Source organism: Sphaeramia orbicularis, chromosome 5 (assembly GCF_902148855.1).
Source record: "Sphaeramia orbicularis chromosome 5, fSphaOr1.1, whole genome shotgun sequence".
In the NCBI taxonomy this organism is placed as follows: domain Eukaryota; kingdom Metazoa; phylum Chordata; class Actinopteri; order Kurtiformes; family Apogonidae; genus Sphaeramia; species Sphaeramia orbicularis.
Genome location: NC_043961.1, coordinates 35,051,323 through 35,079,057, shown reverse-complemented (window position 1 = coordinate 35,079,057; position 27,735 = coordinate 35,051,323). Strand labels below are relative to the sequence as shown.

Below are 27,735 nucleotides of genomic sequence, written 5' to 3'. Positions count from 1 at the left end.
AGACATGATATATTGCTATATTTTTTAAATTTATTGTTTTATTTATTTTTTTAACTTTTCAATGTAATTTTGTTTTTCTCAGGATGTATTTTAACCATGTCCTCAGATACCCTTTGACCTCAAGAACAGTGCCTTTTTTGTTCACCGTATCATCTTTATTACCTACTCTTTGCTATGTGTATTTAGAAATTTTTTCTTACCAAATTTAATGATGTACTAAGAGTATTTGTAATACAACGCACATTGTATAATGAATTTCTAATCACACATACTTACTGTTCCACACCACGCCCCATTGCTGTCTATGATTAACTCCTCCTTATCCTAGTTTTTTCTTTGTTATCAAATGTAGCCTAGAACAGAGAGGGTTTGTTTGCTGAACTTCACTTCCTCATTACATTTTTAGTAAAACATAAAGTAATCTCAATTTAAATTACATGGACTATTTTTAGAGACAACAGCTGAGTTACTTATTGGTCAATATTTGTTTTGAACAGAATATAACTCCAAGTTTATATTGAACTAAAAAAAAATAATCTAGTTGTCAGGCTTTTCAGATAAGTTCTTTGTCCATCTGTATTTGTGTAATAGAGCACTGAAAAGTTTAAATACGTGTATTAATGTAGCAGGTGCACTGTGAGAGTTACTCTATCAGGTTTTTTTAAGAAAAAAAAGGGAAAGTCTAAGCACAATTAACCAGGAAATCATTTTGTTCCTAGAGTTAAATATAGAAAGGAGGCGTGGCCAAATGGTTTTCACATCGTCACATTATTCCATTTTGCTTGTAATTTGAAACCGACCCCATCTCTACACAGAAGTGCAAAGACAAAAGAAGTCTTCTGTGGGCATTTCTCCATAAACTTTACGAACCTGTCCCCTTACGACAATGTTCAATCGTTAAAACTGTCAAATAAATTCTTACAACTTTAACGAGAGGGCCACTTACATCCATTGTTCAACATTTAGGTGAAATCCACACGTAAACTGGTGGGCAGTGGGGGGAAAAGTCGCATGTCGTAGAGCAGCGCTTTAAAACAATTGACCAATCAGCGAAGAGGTAGTCGGTAGGCGGGACGTGTTGTTTAGATAGGCAAATAATTAAACCAATAAAAAACTTCGTTGGTCGACATTATCCAATGGCGTGCGAGATCGGCCCGCTGTATCCAACGAGTGTGCATTTTCAACGAGCTCGGGAGAAAAGCGGAGACGGGCAGACATCATTTCTCTTTCAGCGTCTTTGGATTGTCCACACGAAGGCAAAGCGCCAACAAATTAAAAATCTTTTTTTTTTCTTAAAAGGAATATACTTATCCAAATTTATACACAACTAGCCATGGCCGACACAGCTGTTGACACGACCGCAACTGCAGAGGTTACAGCCAAGGTGGGTTTCATTCACTGCTTTTTTTTCTCGGTTGAACTGTCGTGTTAAAAGATTTTGAGAACTTTTTTAAAGTTGTTGTTTTGTGTATGTTAACAATGGCTTTGGCTTAGGTTAAAAAACAGTCGGGTGGTCGGTGGTGGGAATAAACCTTTACCGTTAACGCTACTTTATGTAAATTAAAGCAGTGATATGAAAAAAAAACCCTGTATAGCCTGAAGGGCTGAAAAATGTCGACAATTACTAACAGCCGGTGGGATTAATTCGTATTTTCCCGCGCGGACAGCTAAACATTAGAGCAGAGAAATGAAGTGTATGTGATGTGGTTAGCTAAAAAATGTGCAGTTGAGCAGACAAAGCGGCGTAAACGGTACCGCTGATGAAGTGGAGCTGCTGTGGGCGGGAAGCAGCGGCAACGACACGGCGCGAGGTGGGATGAGGATGTGTAACACTGATTTGTCTTTTTTGTTTTTCATTGAGAATTAAACCAGTAATAAGGGCATTTTTTTTCAGGTGCATTTTTTTTGGAACGCACTTTTTTCCATCAGACGTTTGGCACTTCTGTATAAACTATCAAAACTGTTCAACACAATGACTGAAGACATGCTTTTACTTTGTAGGAACTGAAAGAGAAGAAAGAAGCAGAAGTGGAGGAGGAGAAGAAGACCGGCAGCGGGGACGCACCTGCCAATGGCACTGTGAGTTGGATAGGAGGACAAGCCTCATGGCCTTTTGTCTTAGCACCCCTCATGCAGGTGTCGCTGCACCCGCCTCCCCCCCTTCTGTTCAGCTGCTCTCCACACTGTGCTTTGTTTGGGTTGTGAAATGGCACAGATGTTAGCTAGCAACGTTTTGGATGTCTCCATTGGTTTTTCTTGACTGAGGTTTCCCAGAGCCTGATGGCTAATCCCCAGGGGAACGCTACACACATGCCTTTTTAAGTGTCCCAATGTCCCAGAGGAGTCTGTACATATAAAACAGTCTAGGAGGATTATTCCAACTATGCTTGGGATTCCATGATATCATTTTTGGAGGTTTGCAACATGGTCTATCATCCATTACTGTTTACTTAAAAGGCCAGTGAGGACATGTTTTACTGGACTGACATTCCCTTCTCTCTTTTCAGAATGGTGCTGATCACAGTGACAAAGTGGAGACTGCAGAGGAGGAACATAAGAATGGAAATGGTAAATTTAATAAATTAAGCCTTGTTTGTAAAGTTTCCAGATCTTTGAATTTCTAGATTTTCTTGTAAATATCTTCATTATCTATAAGGACACTATATCTTCGTGTCATTAAGATCAAAATTCATTTTGCTTTTCCTCTGGTGGTCATAGTTGAATTCAAATGACACTTAAATGTAAAAATCTAGCCTCTAAATGGTTTCATCTGTGCTGTACAGGGAATGCAGAGGAGGCGCCCCCTGCTGAGGAGGCTGAAGCACAGCCTGTGAAGCGTGCAGCAGAAGGGAGGAGGTGCGTTTTCTTACAGATACAATCCATTGATTCCTGTGGCCTGACTACATACATTTTTTATTCTTAATGAAATTTTTCTGTTTTTATCAGGAGAAAGTGGAGACAAAAAAGCAGAAGACAGAAGAAAATGGAGAGTCAAAAGAGGCTGAAGTGGAGGCCTAGATCTCTGCCCCGCTACATGTTTGCAGCACTGTCTTAACCAGCCTGGTCAACATCGTGTTCTAGAGCTTGTGCTTTCTTTGTCTTTGAGAGATTTCTTTTTGTTTGCTCCCATGTTATCACATTGCACTGGAGTCCTGAAACATAGTGGCCCTGCCTCCTTTTTTATGAAATGTTATTTATTGGTCTTTCAAGTGAGCTTTTTTTCTACTTGTACAAATTGGGCCACACCAAGAGACTTTTTTTTTCTTTTTTTTTGTTTTTCTTTTCTTTTCTTTTTTTTTTTGAGGTTTTATATCAGTATGTTAGGAGCACAATCTCTATTATGTCAGTGCTGACCAGATGATTCATACATACAGGCAGCTGCTCACCTCCAAGGCTCATGTTGACCTTTCAGATTCACTTAAGGACCAAAGATAAGTTTTAAGCAGGGGCTAATGGACAGTTGTTGGCATTATTAGTTGAGGCATGATTTTTGTGTTAAGCTGCTAGTTAATCCTTGGCTTGGCTGCCCTGTTATCATAACAGATGGTGCAAATGAATAAAGGGGCTCAGTCTTGTGCCTCCATGATAAGATTGCTTGACCCTGTTTCACGCAGGCATGATTCTCCAATGTTAATTAACCCCTCTTAAATCTTAAGGCTTTGGTCATTTGTTCTGTATGCATTCCACGCAAGTTTGTACCATTTATACTTTTGTTTCTAGCGTTTTCAATGACTTATGTTATGGCTGGGTAGCCCAGTTTTGTGTCCAAGACTGCCTTTTTCAGAACCAGAATGACATTCGGTTACTTCAGCCACTGCTTTGTATATTCTGAAACAAATAAATTGTCTTTTTACTTAAGTGTGTGTGTCCTTTGTGTGCGTTTTACCTGTTTGTGGACCATTGGTGTGTCTAAAACTGGCTTTATGTGTAGATGATGTCACTTGACCCAATTTTTATTAACATGGAAAATGGCTGGCTTAGATGCAGGAAGGAACTGGAATAATCTCACTCACTTAGTAATGGAAAAGGGTGCAGCAAATCAATGGGTTTACTGTCTTGTCTCCTGACTCCCCCCTGTGGTATACTTAAGGATTGCAGATTGTTCAAGTCAGCTTTGGTGAAGGCTGTGTGTGTGTGTGTGTGTGTTACAATGGTAACAAGTGAGAAAACAATAATTGACACAAGAGTCCAAAATGGCAAAATGATAATTTTAGTTTTAACTGAAGCCTAAAAAAGTATTTTACAGTAACACTGCTAATATTGAGTAATAAGTGATACAATTAAACACAAAACTCAATTTTATTTATTTTTCTCAAGCAAGCTGCAACAGCATGATCCGCACAATTACTGTTTCCTCAGAAACATGAGCATGTTGTGCATCCAGTCAGTCCAGGAGGCTTTAATAGTAGGCAATTATTGACATTCAGCTGATGCAGCAATTATGACTTGCACCATATTTTTTGGGTGCTCATTTGTGAGAGCCAGTCAATAAAATAATCACAATGACTTGGACTTAAAAGGCTTAGAACAAACTAAATACTTAAATTTACTCTATGTTAAAGCCCTGAAGTCAGATTTGATGCTTGTGTTGAGGCAGTAAAGCATACCATTTGCCATGGCACAACAGATGTCAGAATTAAATTATATGTACCATTTTGCAGATGAAGATGGCAACAGTAGGATGGATAAAACAATGACGTTTGACCTTCCCTGTGAGGGCTAATTCAGATGGGCCAAGCATGGTGGCGCAGAAGCCTACTACCTTAAGCATGCACCCTGATGATGACGATAAGCACTTTCTGCTGGCTTATGAACCCCCACAGTTTTTCCTTGCATTGTTGTCCACCTTCAGTGTTACCCATAGTTCACATGTGTCTTCTCTTTGTTTGTTGTTCTTCTGTTTTGTTCGGTTTCCGACTGAATGCTGATTCACACCCCAGTTTCAACTTCTCCTCTTCCTGATAATGACAAGAATCACTGTCATTACAATGGCAAGGCCAGGAGAAGGGTGACAGCTCACAGGGCTGTCCATGGCTTAGTGAGGGCCCAGATAGAATTTGCCACCAGTACACGTGTCTTAATGTTTTGAAGGTGTGTTTCAACCTATGACTCATAGGTTTATGACGCTTTAGGTAACTGGGATTGTATTAATAATTGGGACGTAATTACGAGTCGCCCAGCATCAAACAGTGGAATTTGGGGATAGCTCACTTGGATTTGTTTTGTGTTGCTTCGATTTGACTTTAGAATAGTACATCTAATAATTGTGTGGTTGTGTAGTTGTGGGTACTATTTTTATTTACCACTTAAAATGTGAAAAACGTGAAGCCCTTCAAAAACCGCAACTGTGATTAAGCCTTGTTAAGCTTCATTTGAATATTAAGCAGGTGTTGCCAAATAATGCTATAAGAGCTCTTGAATCAATGAAGAGACATTGAAATTGTGTGTCTGAGTGGTCACTGGCAGCACATTCATTTAGTCAGAAAATCCTGCCTACAGTGTGACGCTAACATGCTAACTCAGAGAAACAGGCAGGTAGACATTTCTTTGGCCATATGACCAAAACAAAACATTAACAAAAGGCTTTGAAAGATTACATTGCAGCTCATGCAGACGTTAGGCAACTGATAAAAGGAAGAAAAAGAGGGAAAAGCTGTGATTAGCTCGTGTGTAGTGGTCAACATTTCTAACCTGGACATCAACAAGCAAGATAAGATGATGCAAAATTTTACAGCAAAGAATTAGACTCACCAACAGCTCCACCCACGCACACAAACACACAAATCACACTGCATTCAAAGAGGCCACACATTCGTTTGCAAAAGTTAGGAAAAAAATACATGGGCACACACACTGTATGAACACACTGGTCATGTACACATATTAGAGCAGTGGCCAATGTCTGTCTGTCTGTCTGTCTAGCTCTGAGAAGAGCAGTGCTGATTGGTGTAAAATAATATATGATACTGTGCTGTACAGTGTGCGGCAGGGTGTACAGTGTGTTTGTCCTATGAGTGCTGTGAAGGTCAACACACTCAGACACCAAAGTGACAGCATGAGAGTGTGTGCCCTTAAGTATGTGAGTGAGGTAAAGTAAATTAAGAGGCTTCTCTAAATGTGCACCAATAGAGGCTGGGTCTCGCTTTCGGGGGGCTCACCCTCAGGGGGGGGCAGTTGGTACACCACGCAGAGAGAGGAGTACAGACATCCCACGAATGACATCAGACTCGCAAAGTACATCACTCCCTGGGCCCCACCCCACCAGTGAGGTCAGAGGTCCCATCGCCACAGAGGACCAGGATCTGAGCCAGGAAATACTGGCAGCTGAGCAGAGAGATGTCCACCCCCATCCCTCGTCTGGTCCCTTCCTCTGAAGAGCCGCAAAACTGAAGAGCACAGAGGAAGAGTTAAGTAACACTTTCAGTCACAAAATACAGTAAGTTCATGTTAATCAATTACATAGGCAAACTTAAAGATTTACTGAGTAACATATAGTGGCATCTAGTGGTGAGACTGCAAGTTGTATTCAACTAATGCCAAGGAATATGACCAAAACAAATGTTTTTCAATATTACTAATCTTTCATAATATAAAAGAGTCTTTTTTTTAATCAAACCTTTGAGCTATATATGTGTGGTATCAACCAAACAAAGACTATATTTGACTTCCAATCAAATAAAGAACCACTGTCAGGCAATAATGAAAGAAACACATTTACAATGAGTATATTTAAGCAAACAGTTGCAGTTTGTATTTTTATTGAGGAATAAAACTTTCTAATCTCAATTTCAATTTACGCTTTTTTTGATTTTATTTATGGAATTCTGGTCCTGTCTCCTGGTAATGCACCTTATTGCATGCTTAAAAACATAATAAATGTGAAGAAGTCTTCATAGACATGGTGATACAACACTACAGAGGAGTAGTTGTTCCCTATGAAGAAATAAAGAACTAATTCAAAAAGAATGACAGTACAAGAATTGTTAATATTAAACACTAATCAAAACCAAAGTTTTCTTATTATGTAGACAATCCTTTTCTACACTTAAATCCCCTTAAATCCTACACACCCTGAACCTTTAAAGTCAAATGAGTCCAGTTGAGGAGACTGACCTGAGGGCTCTGGTAGTATTCACACAGCAGAGAGTAAGGCAGCGTGCATAAAGAGGAGAACAGCACCCCATAGGTGACACACAGAGAAAGTACCACGTATAGGTTGGTGGACAGTGTGGCCAGGCCAGTGCCCAAACCAAATGCCAAGTAGGCAAAAAAATACAGAGTGCGAAGAGAAAAACGCTCCTCCAGTTTCTCCAATATGGCTAAAAGTTGAGGTACAAACCCAAAGAGAAATAGAAAGAACTGTTATAAATCTGTAAGTAAAACCAGGAGGGCAGAGCTGCACTAACAGCCATACATGATGTATTTTTACCTGAGTAGAAAGCAGCACTGAATTGCATAGATGCACATGCCCCAGCAGCCCATTACTGACACCAGCATTGTAGCGTTGGTAAGCTTCAGAGTCATGGGGGGCTTTGGGGTCTCCTTCAAATACCACCTCCCCCATGAAGTCAGTATAGAAGAGCAGCATGCCTTCAAAGGACAGCCAGCCTGAAGCAGAAATAGAGTTAACCCTTGAGTGGTCTAACATCAAACACACCACTTCATTTTCTTTCATTTTATTCTTTTACTTGTTCCTTTCATGAAAATGCACATATAACTGGCACACAAATACATTATATATACAAACCAGCATTTTTCATCATTGGAAAGGAGCACTACGAAGAATATAATTCTTATTTTTAGTCTGCCCCTGACTCGAATATCAAATAATCTTTGATCGTCTGTCCTTTGCAGTCATCTAACAACCTTTTTCTAAAGGAAATGGCCTTCACTAAACCTGTAAAATTATGTAGCATAATTGAATTGAGACTGCATTTAATTAAATTTTAATACAAAATAGTCCATAAATGATGATGTTTTATATTAGAGTTGATTTAAATGACTAATGGATATAAAGCATATTTTCTTCTGTATGCTCTCATTAACTGGAGCTTTCTACTAAGCATCCTAAAAATGAACTTATGCTTCTTTTTCTGAATACCTCCTCTTCTATAATTAACCCTATTTATACACTCATTTAATTAATTATCTGACTGGACATCACTATAAATGAGGATCAGGCCTCGATTATTCTTCTGTTTTCTGTACATGAAATAGGTTTTCTTACCCAAAAAATGATTAGTGCATAAACTCCGCAGAGAGGGAGGCATTCTGTAGATGGCTATACACAGCAGCTTCATTGACATTTGGGATTCTCCTGTCTCCACATTCTCACTGAGATCACTTTCATAGCGCACCCCATTCAGCAAAATGTTAGCCACCTTCATCACAAAAAAACAGAAGACAAACACTGTGGTTAAAATGCTCATAGTAAGTGACTTATCAGCTCCTGTCATTTAAAAACAATGTGACTGACCTGCTGGCTGAAGGTCACTGTTCTCCTTCGTCCATTCTCCAGCCCAACAATCTGAGTTGCCAAAGGCTCCTCCATGAGCGCAAGACTCTGAGGTCGCTTTAGGATACCAGCAGTAGAGCCCCGATGTGACCCTGCTCCAGGCTGTGCCCCAGTGCTGACCTGAGATGCTCCAGGAGGCTGTGCATCTCCATCAGACTGAGGCTCTTCTGCATCCTGAGCTTCCCCAGCAGGAAGAGCCTCCACATCTGCCTGTGTTTGTCCTGCAGGATGACCGTCTGTCCCCTGTGTGGACTCATCAGGTGGAGGGGAGTCTCCGGGAGGCATTGGGACAGAGGTGGAGTTGGGGCCAAGGCCCTGTGGTGTCTGCTGACCCGTATAGCAGTCTATGAGTACTCTGTCTATGTAGGAGGTTCCAAGTGAAGAGGCAAACTCATTGATGCCTGTTAGCGAGCTGTCTCGACTTATAAAGCTGCCATATTTGGGAGTGAGGGGACTCAGGGGGGATATAGGGCTAGTCAAGCCAGCACAAAGACGTGCACTTGCACTGCAAGAATGAGCAAGAGGGTCGGGATTACATGGATGAGAATTTGAGAAATTATAGCTGTAAAGACCCTCCTCGTCGTCCTCATCGAGTCCGGAGCTGATCCTGGGGGGACAGGAGGAGACGGAGGAAGAGGGAGGCTTGGGCTTTTTCAGATGACTTTTACTTGAGTTTTTGTTGGGTTGGCTCTTTGGTAGGGGTCGCTCAGGGCTACTTATTAGAGTCATGGCTGTGGCAAACACAGGGTGATACTGGTGAACAGGTATATAACTCGCAGCTGACCTCCCATGGACTTTCCGAATTGGGTTTGGTCCCAGTTGATGTCCTCCCACAATGTAGCCGAATCCACCTCCTAATCCTGAGGAGTCACATTGTGAAACACAGCTTTTAAAACCTTTTTTCAGAAGCTGGTCATTTTTATTGAATGTATTACAACGGGACATAATACACTCAAACTACAACCAACAAACAGCACACAGAACAAAAAGAAATAATTTCACAAATGTTCACAAGTCAGTTTTGGAATTACACTTAATATTTCATTTTAGAGTTAAATGACAGATCCTCTGGAAGCTCAGTCCATGTTTTTACAAGACAAAGTGTTAAGTCATTTTTTTCTCTGTCTTCCTTTTTAAATCATACCTATCATATCAAAAGTGAGTGCCAGCCATGGATGTGTTATCAGATTCTGTGCTTGAAAGCTTGAATTCAGTTGTAATTATAGCTGCTACTTCCTTTTCAACCACTTTTTTTTTTAACAATAACTGAACCCCAAGGTTATTATAGTGTAAAGTGATTTTATTTACCTGCCAGTAGTGCATGGATGTTAAGCCCCCGATCTTGGTCTTCTGGGCTGCACACATCCATCATGTAAGCATGGCTTGGATTGTCAGCTGAATCAGCACTAAAGTCCATCAGAACCACACCACACACTGTCAAGACAATTCCCCACTTGTGATTCGATGCTGTGTCAGCTAGTACACCTCCAATGTCCCGCCCATTCAGCACTAGGGTAAGACCAACCAAAGCACCTGCAGACAATAATAAGATTCATACAGCTTGCGAAAACAGATCTACAGTCCCGTCTATGGCTGTGAAAGGAGCACTGACTTAGTATTTGATAAAAAAAAGTTTAACCGAAAGCATACATTACAAACTCTACAGATGAGTTTCAGAGTTAAAACGGTTTAACAGACTGGGACGGTATAATAAGGATGCTATCAAGTTGCATAATGGGAAGTGTGGGATCCAGGAAGTTGAGTCCCTACCAATGTTGAGACTAGGGATGTAACAATATGAAAATTTCATATCAAGGTTATTGTGACCAAAATTATCACGATTATCATTATTATCGTGGTATTGTTGAAACTGTGCTCAGAATGTTTAAAAAGTACTTATACACAAGCTGAAATAATTTAACCAAGTCATAGTTTGAAAAAAACAACACCAACAACAACAACAACAAAAAAGAAATAAAATAATTGGCACAATGCACTTTCTCCTGGCAGAAACATTCAAATATTAACCCTTAGTGGTCTGAGCCCATTTTGTCCATTTTTCAGTACTTTTGATTTTGCCTTTATATACCATGTTTGGTATCTTTTTTTCAGCACAACTTCATCTATCTCATCTGTCTATTATTTTTTCACTTTAACCTACTATATCAACATATAAGGCCAAAAAACACAAAAGAATATATAATATCCGATTTGAAAAATGTATATAATTTATTGCATAAATAACACACAGATGCTTAACGAACCTTTTCAAAGACTTTAAAAGTGAATATTGGCTCCAAATATTAGGTATATAAAATTAAATTGTAATAAATTAAAACTATACTCAAATATTTGACATAAAAGCATATCTTTACATAAGCGTTTTTTTCCCCTAAAAGTGCGGTAATCAAACACGGTTATCATGATAATTAGAATTTAAATGGTAATACTAACCGTTGGCAATTTTACCACGGTTTTATCGTTATACCGGTAATTGTTACATCCCTAGTTGAGACCCTAACCTTGTTTCTTACCAATGGCCAAAGCGAAAAATGAAAGGTCTTCTTCGCCCAAACGGGATGTACAACGATCACTCCATGCTCCTATGAGTGGCTGAACGAGGAATCCTTTAAATGCCAAAGACAGAAACAATAACATAATGATGCATTATATATTCATGTTCCCCTGTTTTTCATCCTATGTTATTGTCAACTTACCCAGTATGGGACTAATAAACCAGACCAAGCTGTAGAACTGATCAGGGAGGCCCATTTGTAGAAGTACAGGAGTCACATAGGCTGTCTCCATGGCATAACTAAATTCAATACCAAATAAGATGCAGCCATTGAAGAGGAGCTCTTGGAAGGTTCGCCTTGGAGGGAGCTCACTAAGGTCCAGCTGATCTAGGGGACAGGGTGTGTTGGGCGGCGGAGGAGGTGAAGGTCTTATTAACTTCCGGCGCTTTGGCTGCCTTTGGAAGTTGTTGGCACGGTGACTGAGGTGCGAGTTGTGGAGGTTGGGAAGCTGGCGGTTTTGGGGAGCGAGCACCTCCAGATGCCTTCCTGAGCTGTGGATAACCTCCCTCCAGGACTGGCCAAGAGGGGGTCACTGGGGGTACCCATGCCTGGAGATGACATCTCTCTCAAGCCAGCTTTCACTACAACATGCAACACAAAGATGACAGACAGCAGTTTCAGGAAAGAGTAAATGTGATGTGGGTTGAGTGTTTTCCATCAGATGATCAGGATGATTGCACTGTAACAAAGTGAGCATGTGAGGTACTTAGTGCTACCAAGAGGACACTGCAGTCACCATCAAACAGCAACGAAAGCACAGCAATGAAGAGCACGACGTACTGCAACCAATGCGCATGTAAGTGTGCGCAGAGCCCATGTGCTCGGTGTGGCTGACTGTAGCACTGTAGTAGGCTATGCGGCAGCTCTCATCAAGCCTGTTTCCATTTTAATATTTCATGGAGGAAGCTAAAATCGGGCACAAAGGAACCGCCGAGCATCATAATCTTGACGCTTTATAGATAATAGCGTTAATATCCCAGTATTTCCGCTTAAATCCAAATAAACCATCTCGACTATTCCAGCTCCTTTATGTGGCCACGTAGCCGATCGAGTGCGCCAATGATCCCCGGTATCCCCCCCTCGACATGACATTTGGTTTTAAAGGTGAAGACCACACGATCGACTAAACTGTGTGAGAAGATGAATCAGGCGTGCAGATGCAAACGTGAAAGAGGATAATTACCTTATTGGGGCGGCTCGTCATTTATTGCAGCATACTGTGTAGGTAAACACACCAACCTTTATGAGTTACAAAAATCGTAGGATAAATTACAGGAGTCATGATTGCTTTTTGTTTCCTTTGATGCAGTCATCCCCCCGCTCTCTCCTCCGTCCCTTCTCCTTCCCCCTCTTCATCTCCCCCTCCGCGTCTTCCTCCAGAGCTGCTGTGACGTCACACCCCTCCCTGCAGCATCAGCATCAGTGGACCCCTGAACAAAACTACATCTATCTATCTATCTATCTATCTATCTATCTATCTATCTATCTATCTATCTATCTATCTATCTATCTATCTATCTATCTATCTATCTATCTATCTATCTGCCTTATACCCTTAAAAGTTAAAACTAAATTGTTCAGTCGCTACATTAACATCCACTGTGCTGCAATTTATGAGACAAATTCAGTACAAATAACCAAGTCAAGTCAACATTTGTCGTAAATGGGATTGTAAAGCCATTACAGTCTTTAAAAACACATGAATATTTTTCATTTGCTCTATTTAATTTGATTATTTTTCCCAATATCAAGTAATAGCATAAATTACAAACATCTCACACAGAAAAACAATCTAAAGACAATAAATATTGTTGTCATGTAGAGGAGTTGTGAGACTGAATTTCTGCATGTTATCATTTCCAGTAATTATCTCAAAAGCTGAGTGTAGCAGTATATAATGCAAATAATGTCATGTACTTGACAAAAAAAATGTACATGACTCATTGAGTAAATAATGAGATTTAAAAAAAAAAAAAAATCCTTTAAACATGTACATTACTGCAAAACACTCAGATAAATACACACAGGTTATGTCCAGGCATACAGATATATGTGAAAAGCAAATATAGTATCTTTGTTTAAGACCATACATGTGTGAAAAGCAATGTCTGTTGTTTTGAAAGAGCGTAGTTCTGGAGAAAATCTATTAGAAGCCAAACTGTTACATTTTTAAGTGCATTCATGCTAAAATCCATCCCACCACACTTTGAACATGCTTGACACTAATTGACTGGACAGTGTGAGACGTACTGTGGAGCCAGACCTGGAAGTGTTTTGTAAGCTAAGAAGGGGATTTTGATTCCAAAAGCAACTTGTTCCCTATTTTTTTAGGGAAAGGACAATTTAAAAAATCCTTTCCCTAATAAATATATTTCTTTATGTAACTAATGTTGCCTATAACATATGTTTTTTATGACATATTTACAAAAGATGCACAGACTCAGAAGCGATGCCACCTTAGCACATTTGATACTTTCTCCTTTGTGCCATGTTACTGTAATAAAAAGGTGCTCACACCAGCCACTCTGAGACCTGTGGTGTTCATTGTTCCTCTCCAGAACAATTATCCATATTCATTTCAGTGTCATTAAAAGTCTGCAGTTCTAGATACCTCATTAGTCCATATTAAGATAGATGAGTACTGGTGTACTGGTCTCTATGGACATGCTTAGTGTTACCTTTGGGTGTACTCCTGTACGGCTGTGAGAACCACTCTGAATGTTCAAGGGAGGACTTTTTGGCATGTCCTCACCTTCATATGGACTTACCAAGGGGCTTTTGGGGGGGTTCACGGTTAGCATCAGGTTCTAGACAGGGCATGCAGCTGCGAAGGATAAGCCAATAGGGTCATAATAAGTCACTGAGTGTCCTCAAAATACTATTTGGTGCAAATATGTGTGTCTGTTTATAACACATCAAGTACATTATTTGTAATTAGATTTATGACAGACTAAATCCAGGTTAAACAAACTAATTTCCACTGAAGAATGACATGATGTGATATGTTTTTGTATGGCTTCTTCTGCATAGCATACTGTCCCTCATTACAATAAAGTAGCATAAAATAGAACTATTCAAGTAAAATAAACAAGTAAATGAATGTTACCTAAAAACATTTGACTATGGTCCATACTATGACTTTTAACGCAGGAAATTGGCATTAGTTGTCCAATAAAAAATGGACAGTAGTGGAAAATGACAGTGTTTATTACAAACGTTAACAGAAGTATGAACAGACTGACTTGGCAATAAAATCATCACCTTTGAACTCACCTACTACACTTTACACAACTTGCATCATAAAAACTAGAGTATTTCAGTGATATTTTTCTTTAATCCAGCCTGTACTTTAAGTCATATTAAAATATCTTTTTTATTGTTTAATGTAGCCTAGTGTATGTGGTGAAAGACAGATTTAAACTCAAACTAATTCCAACCACATAACGATGATATTTTTTAACTGTCTTGTGCTGAGATACACGTGTTTAGAACGAACCAGCCAAAGATCCGCCTCTGTTTCCCAGGGTGTGTTGTGATTGGCTGATTAGTCACCAGTGACTCAGTAGGATTGGATATCAGTGTTCAGTGGGCGTATCAGGAAGTAGTAACTGTTTTGCAACTGCGAGAGGGTGTAACCACTCCGATGTTATTAAGTAACATACGTTGTCGTAACTAATAGTAGTATACGGTTGACCTCCTTAAACCTTTTACGATTTGGATGATTTACTGTGTCCGTGTGCGGTGACAATGGCAAACATCAATCTCGCCGTTGTTGGAAACAACCTGGTGAAGAGCGCAGAGACTGGAGAGGTAACTAATACACAACACTGTACGAAGGATTTATTCATTGTAGCTTACAGAACAATTAAATAGATACGTTTTGACTTTAAAGCGCTTAAGCTTTAAAGACATGTTCTGGTTGTTTACCTCCCCGTAGAGGCCTGTGTGCCCTGCTGAGAACCACTGTCATTATTTCATACAGCTGATAAAACCACTGCCAAATGGGGCCTCTAGGGTGACATAATGATGATCTGAAGGGAATACATATATAAATACTACTCATCAGGTTGCACAGTTTGTACCTGAGATGTAACCTCTCAGCAGACCTATTTGTGACATGACTTTGGATTCAGATTCAGAAAACTTTATTTATCCCTTACGGGCGATCCATTTGCAGCTTACCACAGACATCAGCCCAGACATCAGCCCACATCCAAAGTGCAATGTGACAAACATAAATAAATCAGTGCACAAATACAGGACTATTGAACGCAACTACGAATAAATGCATTTAAATAACCAACAATAAATAATCAATAAATACCAATGCAGATTAAAAGACTAAAAGACCCTACTGGTTCTGCTAATATTAAAAACAACAACAATAACAACAAAAATCATACAAAATGACTAAAATGGCTTCTGTCAGAGTTTAAAAGTGTGATAGCTGAAGGAATAAAAGATTTAGAATATCTGTTGGTTCTCCTCTGAGGAGCGTGGTAATGCCGGCCTGAAGGCATTAAGGCAAACTTCAAATGCAACACATAGTGAGGGTCCCTGATGATGGACTGAGCTTTTCTCACCACCTAAAGCTCCCAGAGGGAAGACAAGTCTCTAAGTTTGACTCCAATGATCTTGGAGCATGTTTTTACAATAGTATGCAGACTGTTCTTGTCTTTCAAAGTTAAAACATTGAACCAACAGATAAAAGAAAAAGTTAAAAGGCTTTCAATAAATGAACAATAAAAGTTTGGACTTTGGAGTTTTTTTCCTGTTTGTGTTACAGACTGTAGAGCTCAAGTCTCTGTGGCAGGACCAGCCGGTGGTCTTGTTCTTCCTGCGCAGGTTTGGCTGTCAGGTGTGTCGATGGATGGCATCAGAGATCAGCAAACTGGAGCCAGATCTTACAGCCAGCGGTGTATCACTAGTGGGCATCGGACCAGAGGAGCTTGGACTGAAGGAATTCAAGGAGGGAGGGTTTTTTAAAGGATGTAAGAGGAAGTTCTACTGTAATTTTTGCAGTTATACATTACCTATACTTAATGTAATACAAGCAAGGAGCTGTTTTTTCTAACATTACTGACCCTCTTTAAAAAGGTTCATATTTAACATTAGCTATTGATGACAGACTTCACTTACGGCCACTAAAACCACCAACAAATTAATACTATGTTTCCACAGACAGTGTTACTCACGGAATAAAGTGTGAATGTAATTGTTGAACACATCTGTATAGTGGTATCATCAAATTTTCTTTTCTGAACAAAAACTCTGACAGTCAAAATAACACTCTGTCTTTTACAGTTGTGGAAAAAAATTATTAGATCACCCTTTTTTTCTTCAATTTCTTGTTCATTTTAATGCCTGGTACAACTAAAGGTACATTTGTTTGGATAAATATAATGAAAACAACAAAAATAGCTCATAGGAGTTTAATTTAAGAGCTGATATCTAGCCATTTTTCATGGTTTTCTTGATAACCAAAATCATTTAAGTTCTTACATCAGTAGCTATGGGATTGTACTGACAAAAACAGTGCTTTTAGGCATTCCATGTTTTCTTTTCTGTCCGTTTTCATCACATGATACACACAGGAGTTAGTACTTGATTGCATAACCATTGTTTTTGATGACTTTTGATGGTCTAATAATTTTTTCTGCGACTAATCTTCACAGCTGATAGTTTGCATCATAGCTCTGTTAGTACAGCTCTGTGTTTATACAGAAAACAGCCACAGTAAAACCACAAATCACCTCAGTTTTCTGTATGGATTGTGTTATCAATAGTTGCACTAAAGATTTGTTTGGAATCATCCAAACAATGGTGATGGTGAAATTTTGTTCCCTCCCAATCCGGCATCACATCCAGCCCACAGTTAGCACATGCCATATTCTCAACACTACATACTTGGAATTTTGAATTGAAAAACAAATCCTGTCCTTTTCAGAAATTGAAGGAAACAAAATGAGTCATGCTTAGCTGTTATAACACTTGAATAGTCGCATTGTCACTCTTTTACAACTAACAGACTGAGTGGGTGTGTCAGAAATACTCAGAAAACCCCACTCAACCTTTAAGTCTCAATCTGTTTCTAATAATTGCAATTTTGCTTGGTTTTCATCTTGTCTTTTAGCTCTTTATGTTGATGAAAAAAAGAAAAGCTACAAGGATTTGGGCTTCAAAAGGTGAGTGTAATCGCTCTGTGTTTTCCAATCACAATACGAAGCATTGTCATGACTTGTTTAACATAGTTGCTGTAATTTGTTAAGCTTACTCACGTCTTTAATTTTACACTTTATTATGAAGTTTATATGAGGTTTAACCAGTTATGCTGTTTTCCTCTCTGCCCAGCACAACGGTTGCTTTGAACTTATTTTTAATGAAGAAGTTCTGTTTTTCTCTCAGGTACTCTGCCTTAAGTGTGGTTCCTGCTGCATTGGGAAAGAAAGTACGAGATGTGATCACAAAGGTCGATATCTCTTGCCTCATTGTTCACTGTAAATGACGTGCTAGTAAAGTAAACACAGAATGATGGGCAGGTTTGTTATTACATGTCTCTTCCTCTGTTTTCAGGCCAATGCTGTAGGCATCCAGGGAAACTTCTCAGGAGATCTACTCCAGAGTGGAGGCATGCCTCATTGTGGCCAAAGGTACTGACTCCTCCACTACTGGTTTAGTGGACATAGTGGATGCAGATTGAACATGTACATTCGAATATAATTACATCCTATGACCTTGGAATTTCATTGTTAAAGGTCAAGTTTTTTCTGAATGCAGGCAGATGTTGTTACATTTCACAGTTTTTCCTCTAGAGGGCAGTATTACATTAAGTCAATTCACTGTGGCCAGAAATCCAAGCTTTCAAATCCCTTAGTATGTAAATAATACCTCAATTCATTATCACCAACTCAGGATATTATTTAGAAGACAAAACCATTTAAGGCAGTGTAATGCATCTGGAGTGTCATAAATAGTCACAGTGTAGTGACGTAAAATGTACAAATTGCTTACTGACTTTATGTGGATACTCTTAAGAGATAAATGAAAGGGAAGGAGGAAGATGATTACAGATTATTGTGTGCTGTTGTCCTCAATTTACAGCAAAAAAAAGTTCCAACTGTTGTATTTAATGAACAGTTCAGTTTTTCTTTATTGCATGAACAGCATTTTAAAAGAAGTTTAGGGTAAAAGTAGACACGTTTGTGTATTTTTGGAGGACAGAAACTGTCTTCTATATTGTACATCTCTGCAGTATTTAATTGTAATCTGATGAATGGAGCAGGGTTATTTTTTTGGTTCAAGCATGCATAGTAATGACGACATCATAACTGAATCATGAACCTGTGAATATTCACAGCTCTACTTGGAATGCATGGCAGAAGGGTTTACATTTTATGGTTTAAATGTTCTTGGATTGAGGTGGAGTCACACAGACACTGGTATTGAAAAGATACACCTGATTATACACTGACAGCTGAAAACTTTCTAAATTCAAGGGAGCTCACATTTATCAAAATTTTTGTCTTAAATGTTAGAACAGAAACACATTAATCGTACAAACAGTGAATACTGATGCCTCTAATGTGGTGTTTTTAAACCTTGGGGTCGGGACCCCATGTGGGGTCACCTGAAATTCAAATGGGGTCGCCTGAAATTTCTAGCAATTGATAAAAAATAGAAAAAAAAACTTACTAATAAAAATTATATGGTGAGTTGAGAGAGACAAGCACAATCCATAAAAGACATGACAAACTGTGAAGCTGAAACTGAAGCACTGTGGTACATTTATCTGTCAAATGTTCATTGTGGCCAGTTTCAGATGCTGCAGCTCTTTCATAATTCATAGTTTGAGTTATTGTTTGTTCAGTATTCATTGTGAGCCTTGTAAATACAAGCTGGACTGACTGTACATATCCTGACCAAGGAAAATCAACTTCTCACTTTGTGCAGTAATCTACACCTGGCTTTTTCCACCTCCGTTCATAATAATATACATTATATAGCCTAAATATCATCTAAAATTAACTTTTATTTGCAACATAGTATAGCAAACTGTTACATGATCCAAAAAAAAAAAAATTGTTAGCAAAAACAATGTCTCTGTTTTGAATGTCTGGGGTGACCAGAAATTTGTGATGTTAAAATGGGGCCACGAGCCGAAAAAGGTAGGGAACTACTGCTCTAATGATTGCTAATACCTTATTTATGGTTCAAATTATGCTAGTGTCTTGAAATTGAAGTCTGAATCTTTCTTTTGACTAAAGGTGGAGAAAGCATCCTGCTGCACTTCATCCAGGATTCACCAGGAGACCATGTACCTCTGGAGGACATTTCTAAGGCCTTGGGTATTTCAGCTCAAGTAAAAGCAGGACAGATGCCTGTGGTAAGATCCTTCAGAAGTGTAACATATTTCACACATGTTTTCGTCTGTTGTCATTGCTCTATTTTCACTTTTAATTGTTACTTGCTCATCATAAGTCAACCTAGTGATGTCAGGGTGTAAACTCAGGAGTTCAATGAGATAGAAGCAAACTGTTAACAGAGCACAGTGGACTGATCTGTTCATATGATTTTACAGCAGACCTTGTTTTACGTCAATAGGGCATGCATCAGAATAAAGCCTCAACGGACGATTTCACGCATGTTCATTCATTTTTACGGATAAACATCTGTGTCACAGGCCTTAAACCTTCAAAGATGACCTTAGTCTCTTCCTCACTGCATTTGCTACAAAGACTAAATCACGAAAATAATTTAAAAAATATTATAGAAGCAGTGCAGGAACAGCAAAGGAGTTTTAAATCAATTTTCATTTAATGAAAAAATACCTAATGTTTTTTTTTTCATATAAACACTATCATCCAGCTCTGCTCTTCACAACTAAATATAACGAATATCATGAAGGAATTATGAAGTTTACTGTGACTCAATTTCTCCAGTGACATAAAATTCAATAGCAGTCTCCCTCCACATTAGGATATTGATTCAGTGCATTGCTACTATAAAAATAATTATGACAGCAGGTTTATGAAGGGAAGCTGTAAACTAGAGGTAGCCATTGTGTCTCCAGTATCAGTACAGAAAACAGTACACCCTTTTAAATCATAGGCTCTGTTTGGTGATGTAATAAGAGATTTTATTAGCAAATTGTTCAGAAATGATAAAATCATTTGAGGGTTTGTCCTGTGATCATCAGGGCTTTATGCCATTTACGACCACCACATGGTTTTCAACACTCTTGCTCCCGGCGCCGTGCTCATTTTCTACAAATCCCTCCATGTCAGAGTAATAGCAACATGTACAGGAACCTTCCCCATGGTAGGTCTGAAGAGCAGCAGATATCATGCAGCTGAGAAACAAAACAGACTTTGTTTTCTCTGAAGGATCAAAATGTGTTAGAGTCACATGCCAGGTGACACATTTGTGTGAAAGGGTCTTTTACAGTAAAGCTTTGTTTGCAGACTGAGGTCATTAGTTCATATGGGGCACCTCAGGGATTTCCTCCATTATACACGATGATTTAGTGTTAATATGTTGTTAATCATTAAGGCAGCTTAATAGGGTTAACCCTGATTGATCAACTAATGTTACTCTATGTTGATGTAACTCTGGAGCCAAGAGACAAATGGACCTTGTTGTTATGAGGGGTTTACATTGTGTCAGAAACACTTAAAAACTCCCATTTTAATTACTCATAAAAGCAGCTTTATAACCTTTAATGATCCAAGAAGTTGCCAAGTTATCGACTAATTTCTGTGGCATCGACATCAACATTTAATAATAATAACAAATTAAAATTAGATATAGCCTCAGTTTGGTATCGGAATAGAACATCTTGAACCAAATTGCTCATATTAGGCTCAGTCATGGACATAACATCTTAAGTCCAGAGCATTTGGGGTTATTCCTGGGATCCAGTGTCATAACTTTTAGGGCCCAATAATGTCCACCATGGTATTCACCATGCCTGCCCCTGGATATGTTCACTTCCCACAAGACCAACAGATGTCATCTCTGCAGCCAACAAACAAAACAGACCTTGTTTTTCTCAGAAGGGTCAAAATGTGGCACAAACAGGGGCCTTAAGTGAGAGGTCACTGGTTGATGGAGATCATTTTAGGATTGCTGAGATCTTCACCACTTCATATCTAATATTTCTTATTATTTAAAGGTTTCTTGGTGTAACCATATGTTTCCATCAAGATATAAACAAAGTGATTTTGTTAAATGCTTTAAATGAAATGTCAAGATTGTTCATCCAAAAAATGTCTCTTATTAAGCAAAGAAAAGCATTTTAAAATAGTCATTTAATGGTAATTTAACTGCAAGTAAATAATTATGAGTATTATATTCCATTTCTGCAATTAGGACATCTTAATTCCATTGTTAATCTTAATTCCAATGTTTGGTCCACAACCCAAACATCTTCAGGTTTGTGTCCATAAAGGAGAAAATATTCCTGTTTAACAAGATGGAATCTGAATATTTAGCTTTTTTTCTTAAAATATGGCTGACTGAGAACTCAAATTGGCAGTTAATATCATAGTTGTCAAATGATTGTTGCAATCAACAGTTTCTGTCAGCATCTTTATAATAAAACCATACTAAAAATGATGAATCTTACACATTTTAGGAATGGAGACAGAATTTTCAACTTGAATTTGTATGTGTTTATTTCAGACGCACTGCGCATTTGAAATAACCTGTTATGTGATGATATAAAACAAACATCATTTATAAATTATAGCATGTATTCCAGTCCTGTGACTATTTTTGCAGCCCTCTTATGGGCTATGTTCTATGCAAATCTAAACCCCTGAATGTTTGACTTGCGAGTGTTCATAAGCTTCTGCCGTATCATGAAGGCATTCATTAGGGGGATAGTCACCAGCTCTTCACCTCAATCCATCTCATTTGCTACCATTTGTTTGTCCTACTAATATTAACTACAGGGTGTCCATGCATCTGTAGAAAGTCTTACATGTGATGTCCTGAATTAAGGTCTTAATTATGTTTTAAAATGGATTATTAATCCTTAAATGTGGCACACAAAGGTCTTGAAAATTCCATGGATGCAGAAAATTATACTGCTATATTTTCTTTGGAAATATTTGTAAAGAATTTGTCTAATTCGGGATTAGTGTTTACCATTGTGGCATAATGCTCCATTTTGCTACAATGGTAAACACTGAATAAAAACCTGAAAGAATGGAGCCACTGACTATCATTCACGGTGGAGGGGTTCAGGGTTGAGCTTTAGCAGCTTGAATGTCAGAAGCGGAAACATTAATCAAGGACAAAAGTAAATGGAACATTCGTTGATTGAAACAATGTTTAAGACTGACTGTGAAGCTGTTGTGCTGTTCTTTTTGTGAATGTAGGTCTCTGGAATTTAAACCAAACATGCCTTGAAAACTGAGGAAACAGCTATCCAGTAACTAGCAATTTAAAGATTATGATTAATGAAGTAGATGTATACATCATTAATGCACTGAGGGAAATTAACCTGTGTTAAATTAAATATCTGAAATGCCCTTTATACGGATTTCAGGAAATACTGCTTGAAATGTAAGCCTGATTTCCAACCAAAGCTATTTTGACCTCTTTGAGTGACGGTTCCAGAACCCTGCAGGATTTGTTGTCATTCAGTATTTAGCTGCTTTACCAGGCTTTGAATTTTTTTGTAGTTGCATTTTTCAGTTGACAGGAAAATTCACTTGTAGTTATTCATAGGTCAAAGGCTGCTTTCCAGAATGGCTTTTGGCTACAGACAGATCTGACAGGTTTCGCTCAGGCCATTTTATTGGAGTCTGAATTAGAAAGAGGCAGTGATTGGAAAGTGGAATTCTTTCAACTGGTAGGCGGCAAGAAGAGAACAAAAAATAAATGTTTGACAAAGAAAAAGGAAACATATTTAGTGATGGATTGCCTTTAAGAACAGGTCTGGCACCCCAACACATCTCTAGGTGGGCCATAGTCAAGGGTTTATTGCAGGCATACAGTCATAGTCAGGTCTGGCTTTGGTTTGGCTCATTCTCCAAGGGCTAAATAATACTATCTGTGAGATGAGGTGTGAGATGAGAGCTGCCAACTATTTGTCGTGTTTCTGTATTAATGTGGAATACATTACAAAAATTGCTGCTCTGTCAAATTATTTTGTCTGCTAAAACAAGAATGATACGAGAAGGCGGAAAGACTATATTTCATCTCTTAAGGGAAATGTATGCAAATATGATGTCATGTCTTTGGTTCTATATTATGAAGTTTGGTAATTTTAGACCCAAAAAAAGTAAAGTTCTAACACTTTAACATTTCATGGTGAGACTTTAAAATTCTCTGCTCCACCCTGAACATGTAAGGATTCAAAAAACATTTGATAGTGTTTTCATCTCAACATTGTAAAACTGGAATTACAGATCTGAAGTTGATTTACATGAAATCTGACTAGTTGCACTGACTCACATTGTATGTCAATGTAACTCATGTCTATAATATTGCAATGGACAAAAATAAATAAATAACTAAAAATAATATATATATATATAGATATATATATATATATATACTATATAATATATATATATGCTATATATATATCTATATATATAACCATATCTAATGACTGCCTCTGAGCAGATCAGGATCAGATTCTCTAAAGAGATGGAATTTATTTTATTTAAATGACTTTGATTTAATATTTTGAGTGGACCAATATACCATTTTTGATTGTGAGTAATTTAATTTAATCTGAACTTGGTCAGTCAGTCAGTCAGTCAGTAGGACAGTCAGTGGTTGGGCCAATTTAAATTTTAATAGTATTTAGTTATTTAGAAGTCGACCAATTTAATTGTTGGACTTGGATTAATGTAATTTAATTCAACCAAATCGGTCCAATAACTCAATTCATTAGTTTTATTCAATTTCAATAGCATTTTTGAATTCGATTAATATAAGTTGTAATTGTTGGATCAATTGCTGTTAATTCTAATAATTAAAATTAAATAATATTTGCGTTACATATGCCTAGTGATAGGTAGAGTACGTCTAAAGGTCAAATCTACCATTTCCTGTTGCCTACAGGTGGCGCTGTGACATTTAATATTTCTATGTTTTTTGTGTTCAGGGCAGGACTCTTATAATACCTTTGAAGTTTGGTTGCAGACTGAATGAACTGTTTAAGTCACAACCGTTTTGTGTCAACTGTTAACAGCGAACGGACTAAATTTGAAGCTAATTGAAAGAAACCTCTGACCTTTGACTTTGTTAAAATTCAACATGAGAAAATTGTCAACAATGGCAACAAAATTCAAAATGGCCAACTCTGACCATCTTGAATGCTTGGAGTTTTTGTTGCTATGGGTGATGCATAGCAAATTTGGTGCACATTAGTGACAGTATCCTGGACCAGTCAACTTTAGGGTGTGGTCTGGAGATATTTTTTACAATGCCATGTGCAAGACCTGTAAAAGATCAAAACTGTATCACTTTGCATCTTTTATGTGTTTTCATGCATATGTAGCCCCCTCAAAAATGGATGGAAGTAATAATAAAAAATTAAGAAAAATATTGATCATAACTTTTAATAATAGTAACTAACAAACAGTAGAAACTGCAGTAACAAATAAGAATATAGATTTGTTGGCGTTCTGGCCCAGAAAATATATCACATAGACATGACATTTCATTAATTTTATTTGCTTTTAGCCTTTTATCAAGCCTTTGCAGACACATTAAAACCACTTTGTACTTTAATAAAGGGATTAGTGCATATTTCTATTTGCAGTTTTTTTGTCCTTCTCAGTAGCAGTAATTCTTTTATTTCTAGGAAGCAGTTCATAATATTTTATATCTGTATTAATGACTAAAGACTCTGTTATGTTGCCACCAGTCTAGACCAAACTGGATTTAACCTCGGGATGCACCGATTCCGATACCAGTATCAGGCATCAGCTCTGATACTCAGTGTGTGTACTTGTATTCGTACTCGTAAAAGTAATCTGATACAACTGCACCGATACCACTTACGGCACCATGACATTCACAGTTCAGTGCAGCAGGTACACGGCGGTGGAGTAATGTGTGTGAAGTGTGAAGAGTGAAGATTTTTCTAAATAAATGACAGTGACAAAAGTAATGCTGACTGCAAGTAATGTTAAAGACACAGGACAGATACGGACGGAGTGTTCTGTCTCTCAGTACATTCCATCCATTTTCCAGGTGCTGGTGGATGCGTGCTCAGATGGAGAATAACACCAGAACATGGAGGTAGAGGATCTGTTCAAAAGTGACTGTGGAGTTAGACAAAAACTACTGACATATTTATGACAGGTACCCAGGGCTGGGCCGGGTTTAGTGAAAAACTACTGACGTCTTTATGACAGCTACCCAGGGCTGGGCCGGTTTCTGTCCACTACTATATACTATGGGGGTATGCAGCGCAACACCAGCGAAGTGAAAATGAAATTTATTACTCATTTCTCTTTCTCTACCTGCTTGAAGCTTCGCTTTTAAACCTTACCAGCGAAAACGCTGCAACATTAGTATCCACAGTAGTGTTACCTCTGTCATCTCCATATTTATCATTACCTGACTTTCTTCTTCTCAAAAACTTTACTCTTCTTTGTGTATTTGTCCTAGTATGGTTAATTAAGAGTGGCGCCCTCTGGTGGATTAATGAGAAACGCTCATTCCAACACATTAAATGTCAGTAGCAGCACTTTGTTCCAGTCAGACTAATGACAACGACAATAAAGCACATTTACAAAAGGAACTAAGAACTGGAATGTGATATTAAGTACTCGTATCGGTACTAGTATCGGCAAGTAGTCAAATGTAAGTACTTTGTACTTATACTCGGTCTGGAAAAAAGTCGTATCGGTGCATCCCTAATTTAACCTGATGTTTGAATAAAAATGGATCACCATCAAACAACAAACCCTTTAACCCATAAAGACCCAAACACCCACCGTCAACCAAAACAACATCTGCTGATCTAAAATGCATAATACCTGTTGATCCACTAATCCTATCAATGCATGTAAATAATTGGTGTAAATACAGTTTGTCATCTTTTCATGGTCATCAGATATGACCCATTTGGATGTTCAGAGGCTCTGTGAACATGGAAACACCATCATCTTCTATAACATTGATTCACCAGTAAAACCCATGGAGTTGGATCAATGACAGTGGATGGAGACACTTGGTTTAAGTTCAATTAATAATAGATTTGACTGAAAAAGTTAGTTTTTCTTCAGTTTTCTGTTATAAAAACCCTCAAGTTTAATCTGAACTTTTATGAACATTGTACATAATCAGTACATAAATACTGAAAAATACCTGATTTTCATTGGAAAAAATGCAAAATACAGAGGATTATTTCCTAATAAATGGTGATAAATCACTGAAGAAATGTTAAATATAGAAATAAAAATCATTTGGAATTACCACCAAAGTAGCCACTGGGTCTTTTATGGGTTAAGTATATAAGTCATTATTTTCTGTCTTTTTCCACAGTGCAATGATGAGTTTGTACACGATGATGAGACACTTCAAGCTCAAATGGAGATTTAACAAGACATGAAAACACTTCCATTATTGATGATAATTGTGATTTTTTTATGACAATTTATATGATCTTTATTATATTGCAGTAAACTAAATTAAAAATGCTTTTACTGATACTTTTTATTAATGTAATGAATATTCACTTACCCTTTTGACTGTGATGACTGTTTTGTTTAAAATGGTCTTTGTATTTGTACACTCATTAATATGCAAATAAATCTATTATGCCTTTTGTATTATGTCTGGAAATTATTTTTACCCCCATTTTGAGCACAGTTATTTATTTAACACTATTTAAGGTACGTTACATTTCTGAAAGTGTTTTATTATTTGTGATTTGCTGTCAGTCTATGATTTGTCAGCTGTCAGTAGGTTAAATGCATCTGTAGGCACCCTTTGAGCACCTTAGATTTTTACTTGAAGAACAGGTGACGTAAATGTATAATTTGATTTAGGAAGTAGGGTAAAAATGATTTACTTTGGGATTAATTCACCAAAGAATGAAAATTAACAAGTAAATTAAAAAAAAAAAAAAAATCAAGTTAAACTTACCAAAGGTGTATAGACATGGTGGAATTACAGATATCAAAAAACAAAAACAAACAGTTTTTCAGATTTTCCCTGGTTCTCTGCAGCACCACTGAGCAAAACAGTGCACATATGGTATATGACTGTAAGCTTTTCCACCACTGATGCCATGTTTACACACTGTGTTAGTACAGAATGAGCAAAAGACAGTATTAAAACATATTTACTGCATTGTCACCACCAGTGTTGGGAGTAATATGTTACAAAAGTAATGCATTACAGTAACAAATTACTTTTTGCTATAACACAGTAGTGTAAGGAATTACAAAGAAAATTTTCGGTGATATTTTTGATACATGTTAAATAGTACTTGCCTTACAACACACTTTTCGCCCTTACTTGAACTGCTCAGATGAAAATAAAATAAAATTTAAAAAAAAAGCAAACCACAAGACCTTAAGGAATCAAAAATGCGTCTGTAAAGCTCTATTTCCTGTTGGGGTTCAGCCAATGGCAGAAGACAGTCCACTGGCCACATATGCTCATTAC

General features: G+C 37.8%; 3 protein-coding genes across 3 annotated transcripts; 2 read left to right on the top strand and 1 right to left on the bottom strand.

Annotated features, from left to right (window-relative positions):
- Positions 1-1,185: 1,185 nt before the first annotated feature.
- Positions 1,186-3,858, top strand: LOC115419387 (prothymosin alpha-A). The gene is made up of 5 exons (XM_030134130.1): positions 1,186-1,384; positions 2,002-2,079; positions 2,508-2,568; positions 2,784-2,856; positions 2,947-3,858. The coding sequence occupies exons 1-5, from the start codon at positions 1,334-1,336 to the stop codon at positions 3,053-3,055; spliced, it is 372 nt and encodes a 123-aa protein (XP_029989990.1). The 5' UTR covers positions 1,186-1,333; the 3' UTR covers positions 3,056-3,858.
- Positions 3,859-4,314: 456 nt separating this feature from the next.
- On the bottom strand, positions 4,315-12,427 carry slc45a1 (solute carrier family 45 member 1). Its single transcript, XM_030134101.1, is given in 18 exon segments — positions 4,315-6,258; positions 6,260-6,292; positions 6,294-6,386; positions 7,114-7,319; positions 7,430-7,451; positions 7,453-7,482; positions 7,484-7,608; positions 8,228-8,381; positions 8,477-9,123; positions 9,126-9,168; positions 9,170-9,261; positions 9,264-9,339; positions 9,341-9,375; positions 9,824-10,048; positions 11,050-11,142; positions 11,233-11,517; positions 11,520-11,672; positions 12,275-12,427. Coding segments are annotated over 17 exon segments (2,439 nt in total). The 5' UTR covers positions 11,653-11,672; positions 12,275-12,427; the 3' UTR covers positions 4,315-6,111.
- A 2,278-nt stretch (positions 12,428-14,705) lies between these two features.
- On the top strand, positions 14,706-26,894 carry prxl2b (peroxiredoxin like 2B). The gene is made up of 7 exons (XM_030134126.1): positions 14,706-14,901; positions 15,878-16,082; positions 17,225-17,276; positions 17,497-17,560; positions 17,665-17,741; positions 19,356-19,474; positions 26,608-26,894. The coding sequence occupies exons 1-6, from the start codon at positions 14,839-14,841 to the stop codon at positions 19,426-19,428; spliced, it is 534 nt and encodes a 177-aa protein (XP_029989986.1). The 5' UTR covers positions 14,706-14,838; the 3' UTR covers positions 19,429-19,474; positions 26,608-26,894.
- Positions 26,895-27,735: the final 841 nt, after the last annotated feature.

Coding starts and splice junctions, on each gene's coding strand:
- LOC115419387 (XM_030134130.1), top strand. CDS start 1,334: ATGGCCGACACAGCTGTTGACACGACCGCAACTGCAGAGGTTACAGCC. Junction 2,569..2,783: donor GGAACATAAGAATGGAAATG/GTAAATTTAATA, acceptor TGTGCTGTACAG/GGAATGCAGAGGAGGCGCCC. Junction 2,857..2,946: donor CGTGCAGCAGAAGGGAGGAG/GTGCGTTTTCTT, acceptor TGTTTTTATCAG/GAGAAAGTGGAGACAAAAAA.
- prxl2b (XM_030134126.1), top strand. CDS start 14,839: ATGGCAAACATCAATCTCGCCGTTGTTGGAAACAACCTGGTGAAGAGC. Junction 17,277..17,496: donor AAGGATTTGGGCTTCAAAAG/GTGAGTGTAATC, acceptor TTTTTCTCTCAG/GTACTCTGCCTTAAGTGTGG. Junction 17,561..17,664: donor TACGAGATGTGATCACAAAG/GTCGATATCTCT, acceptor CTCTGTTTTCAG/GCCAATGCTGTAGGCATCCA.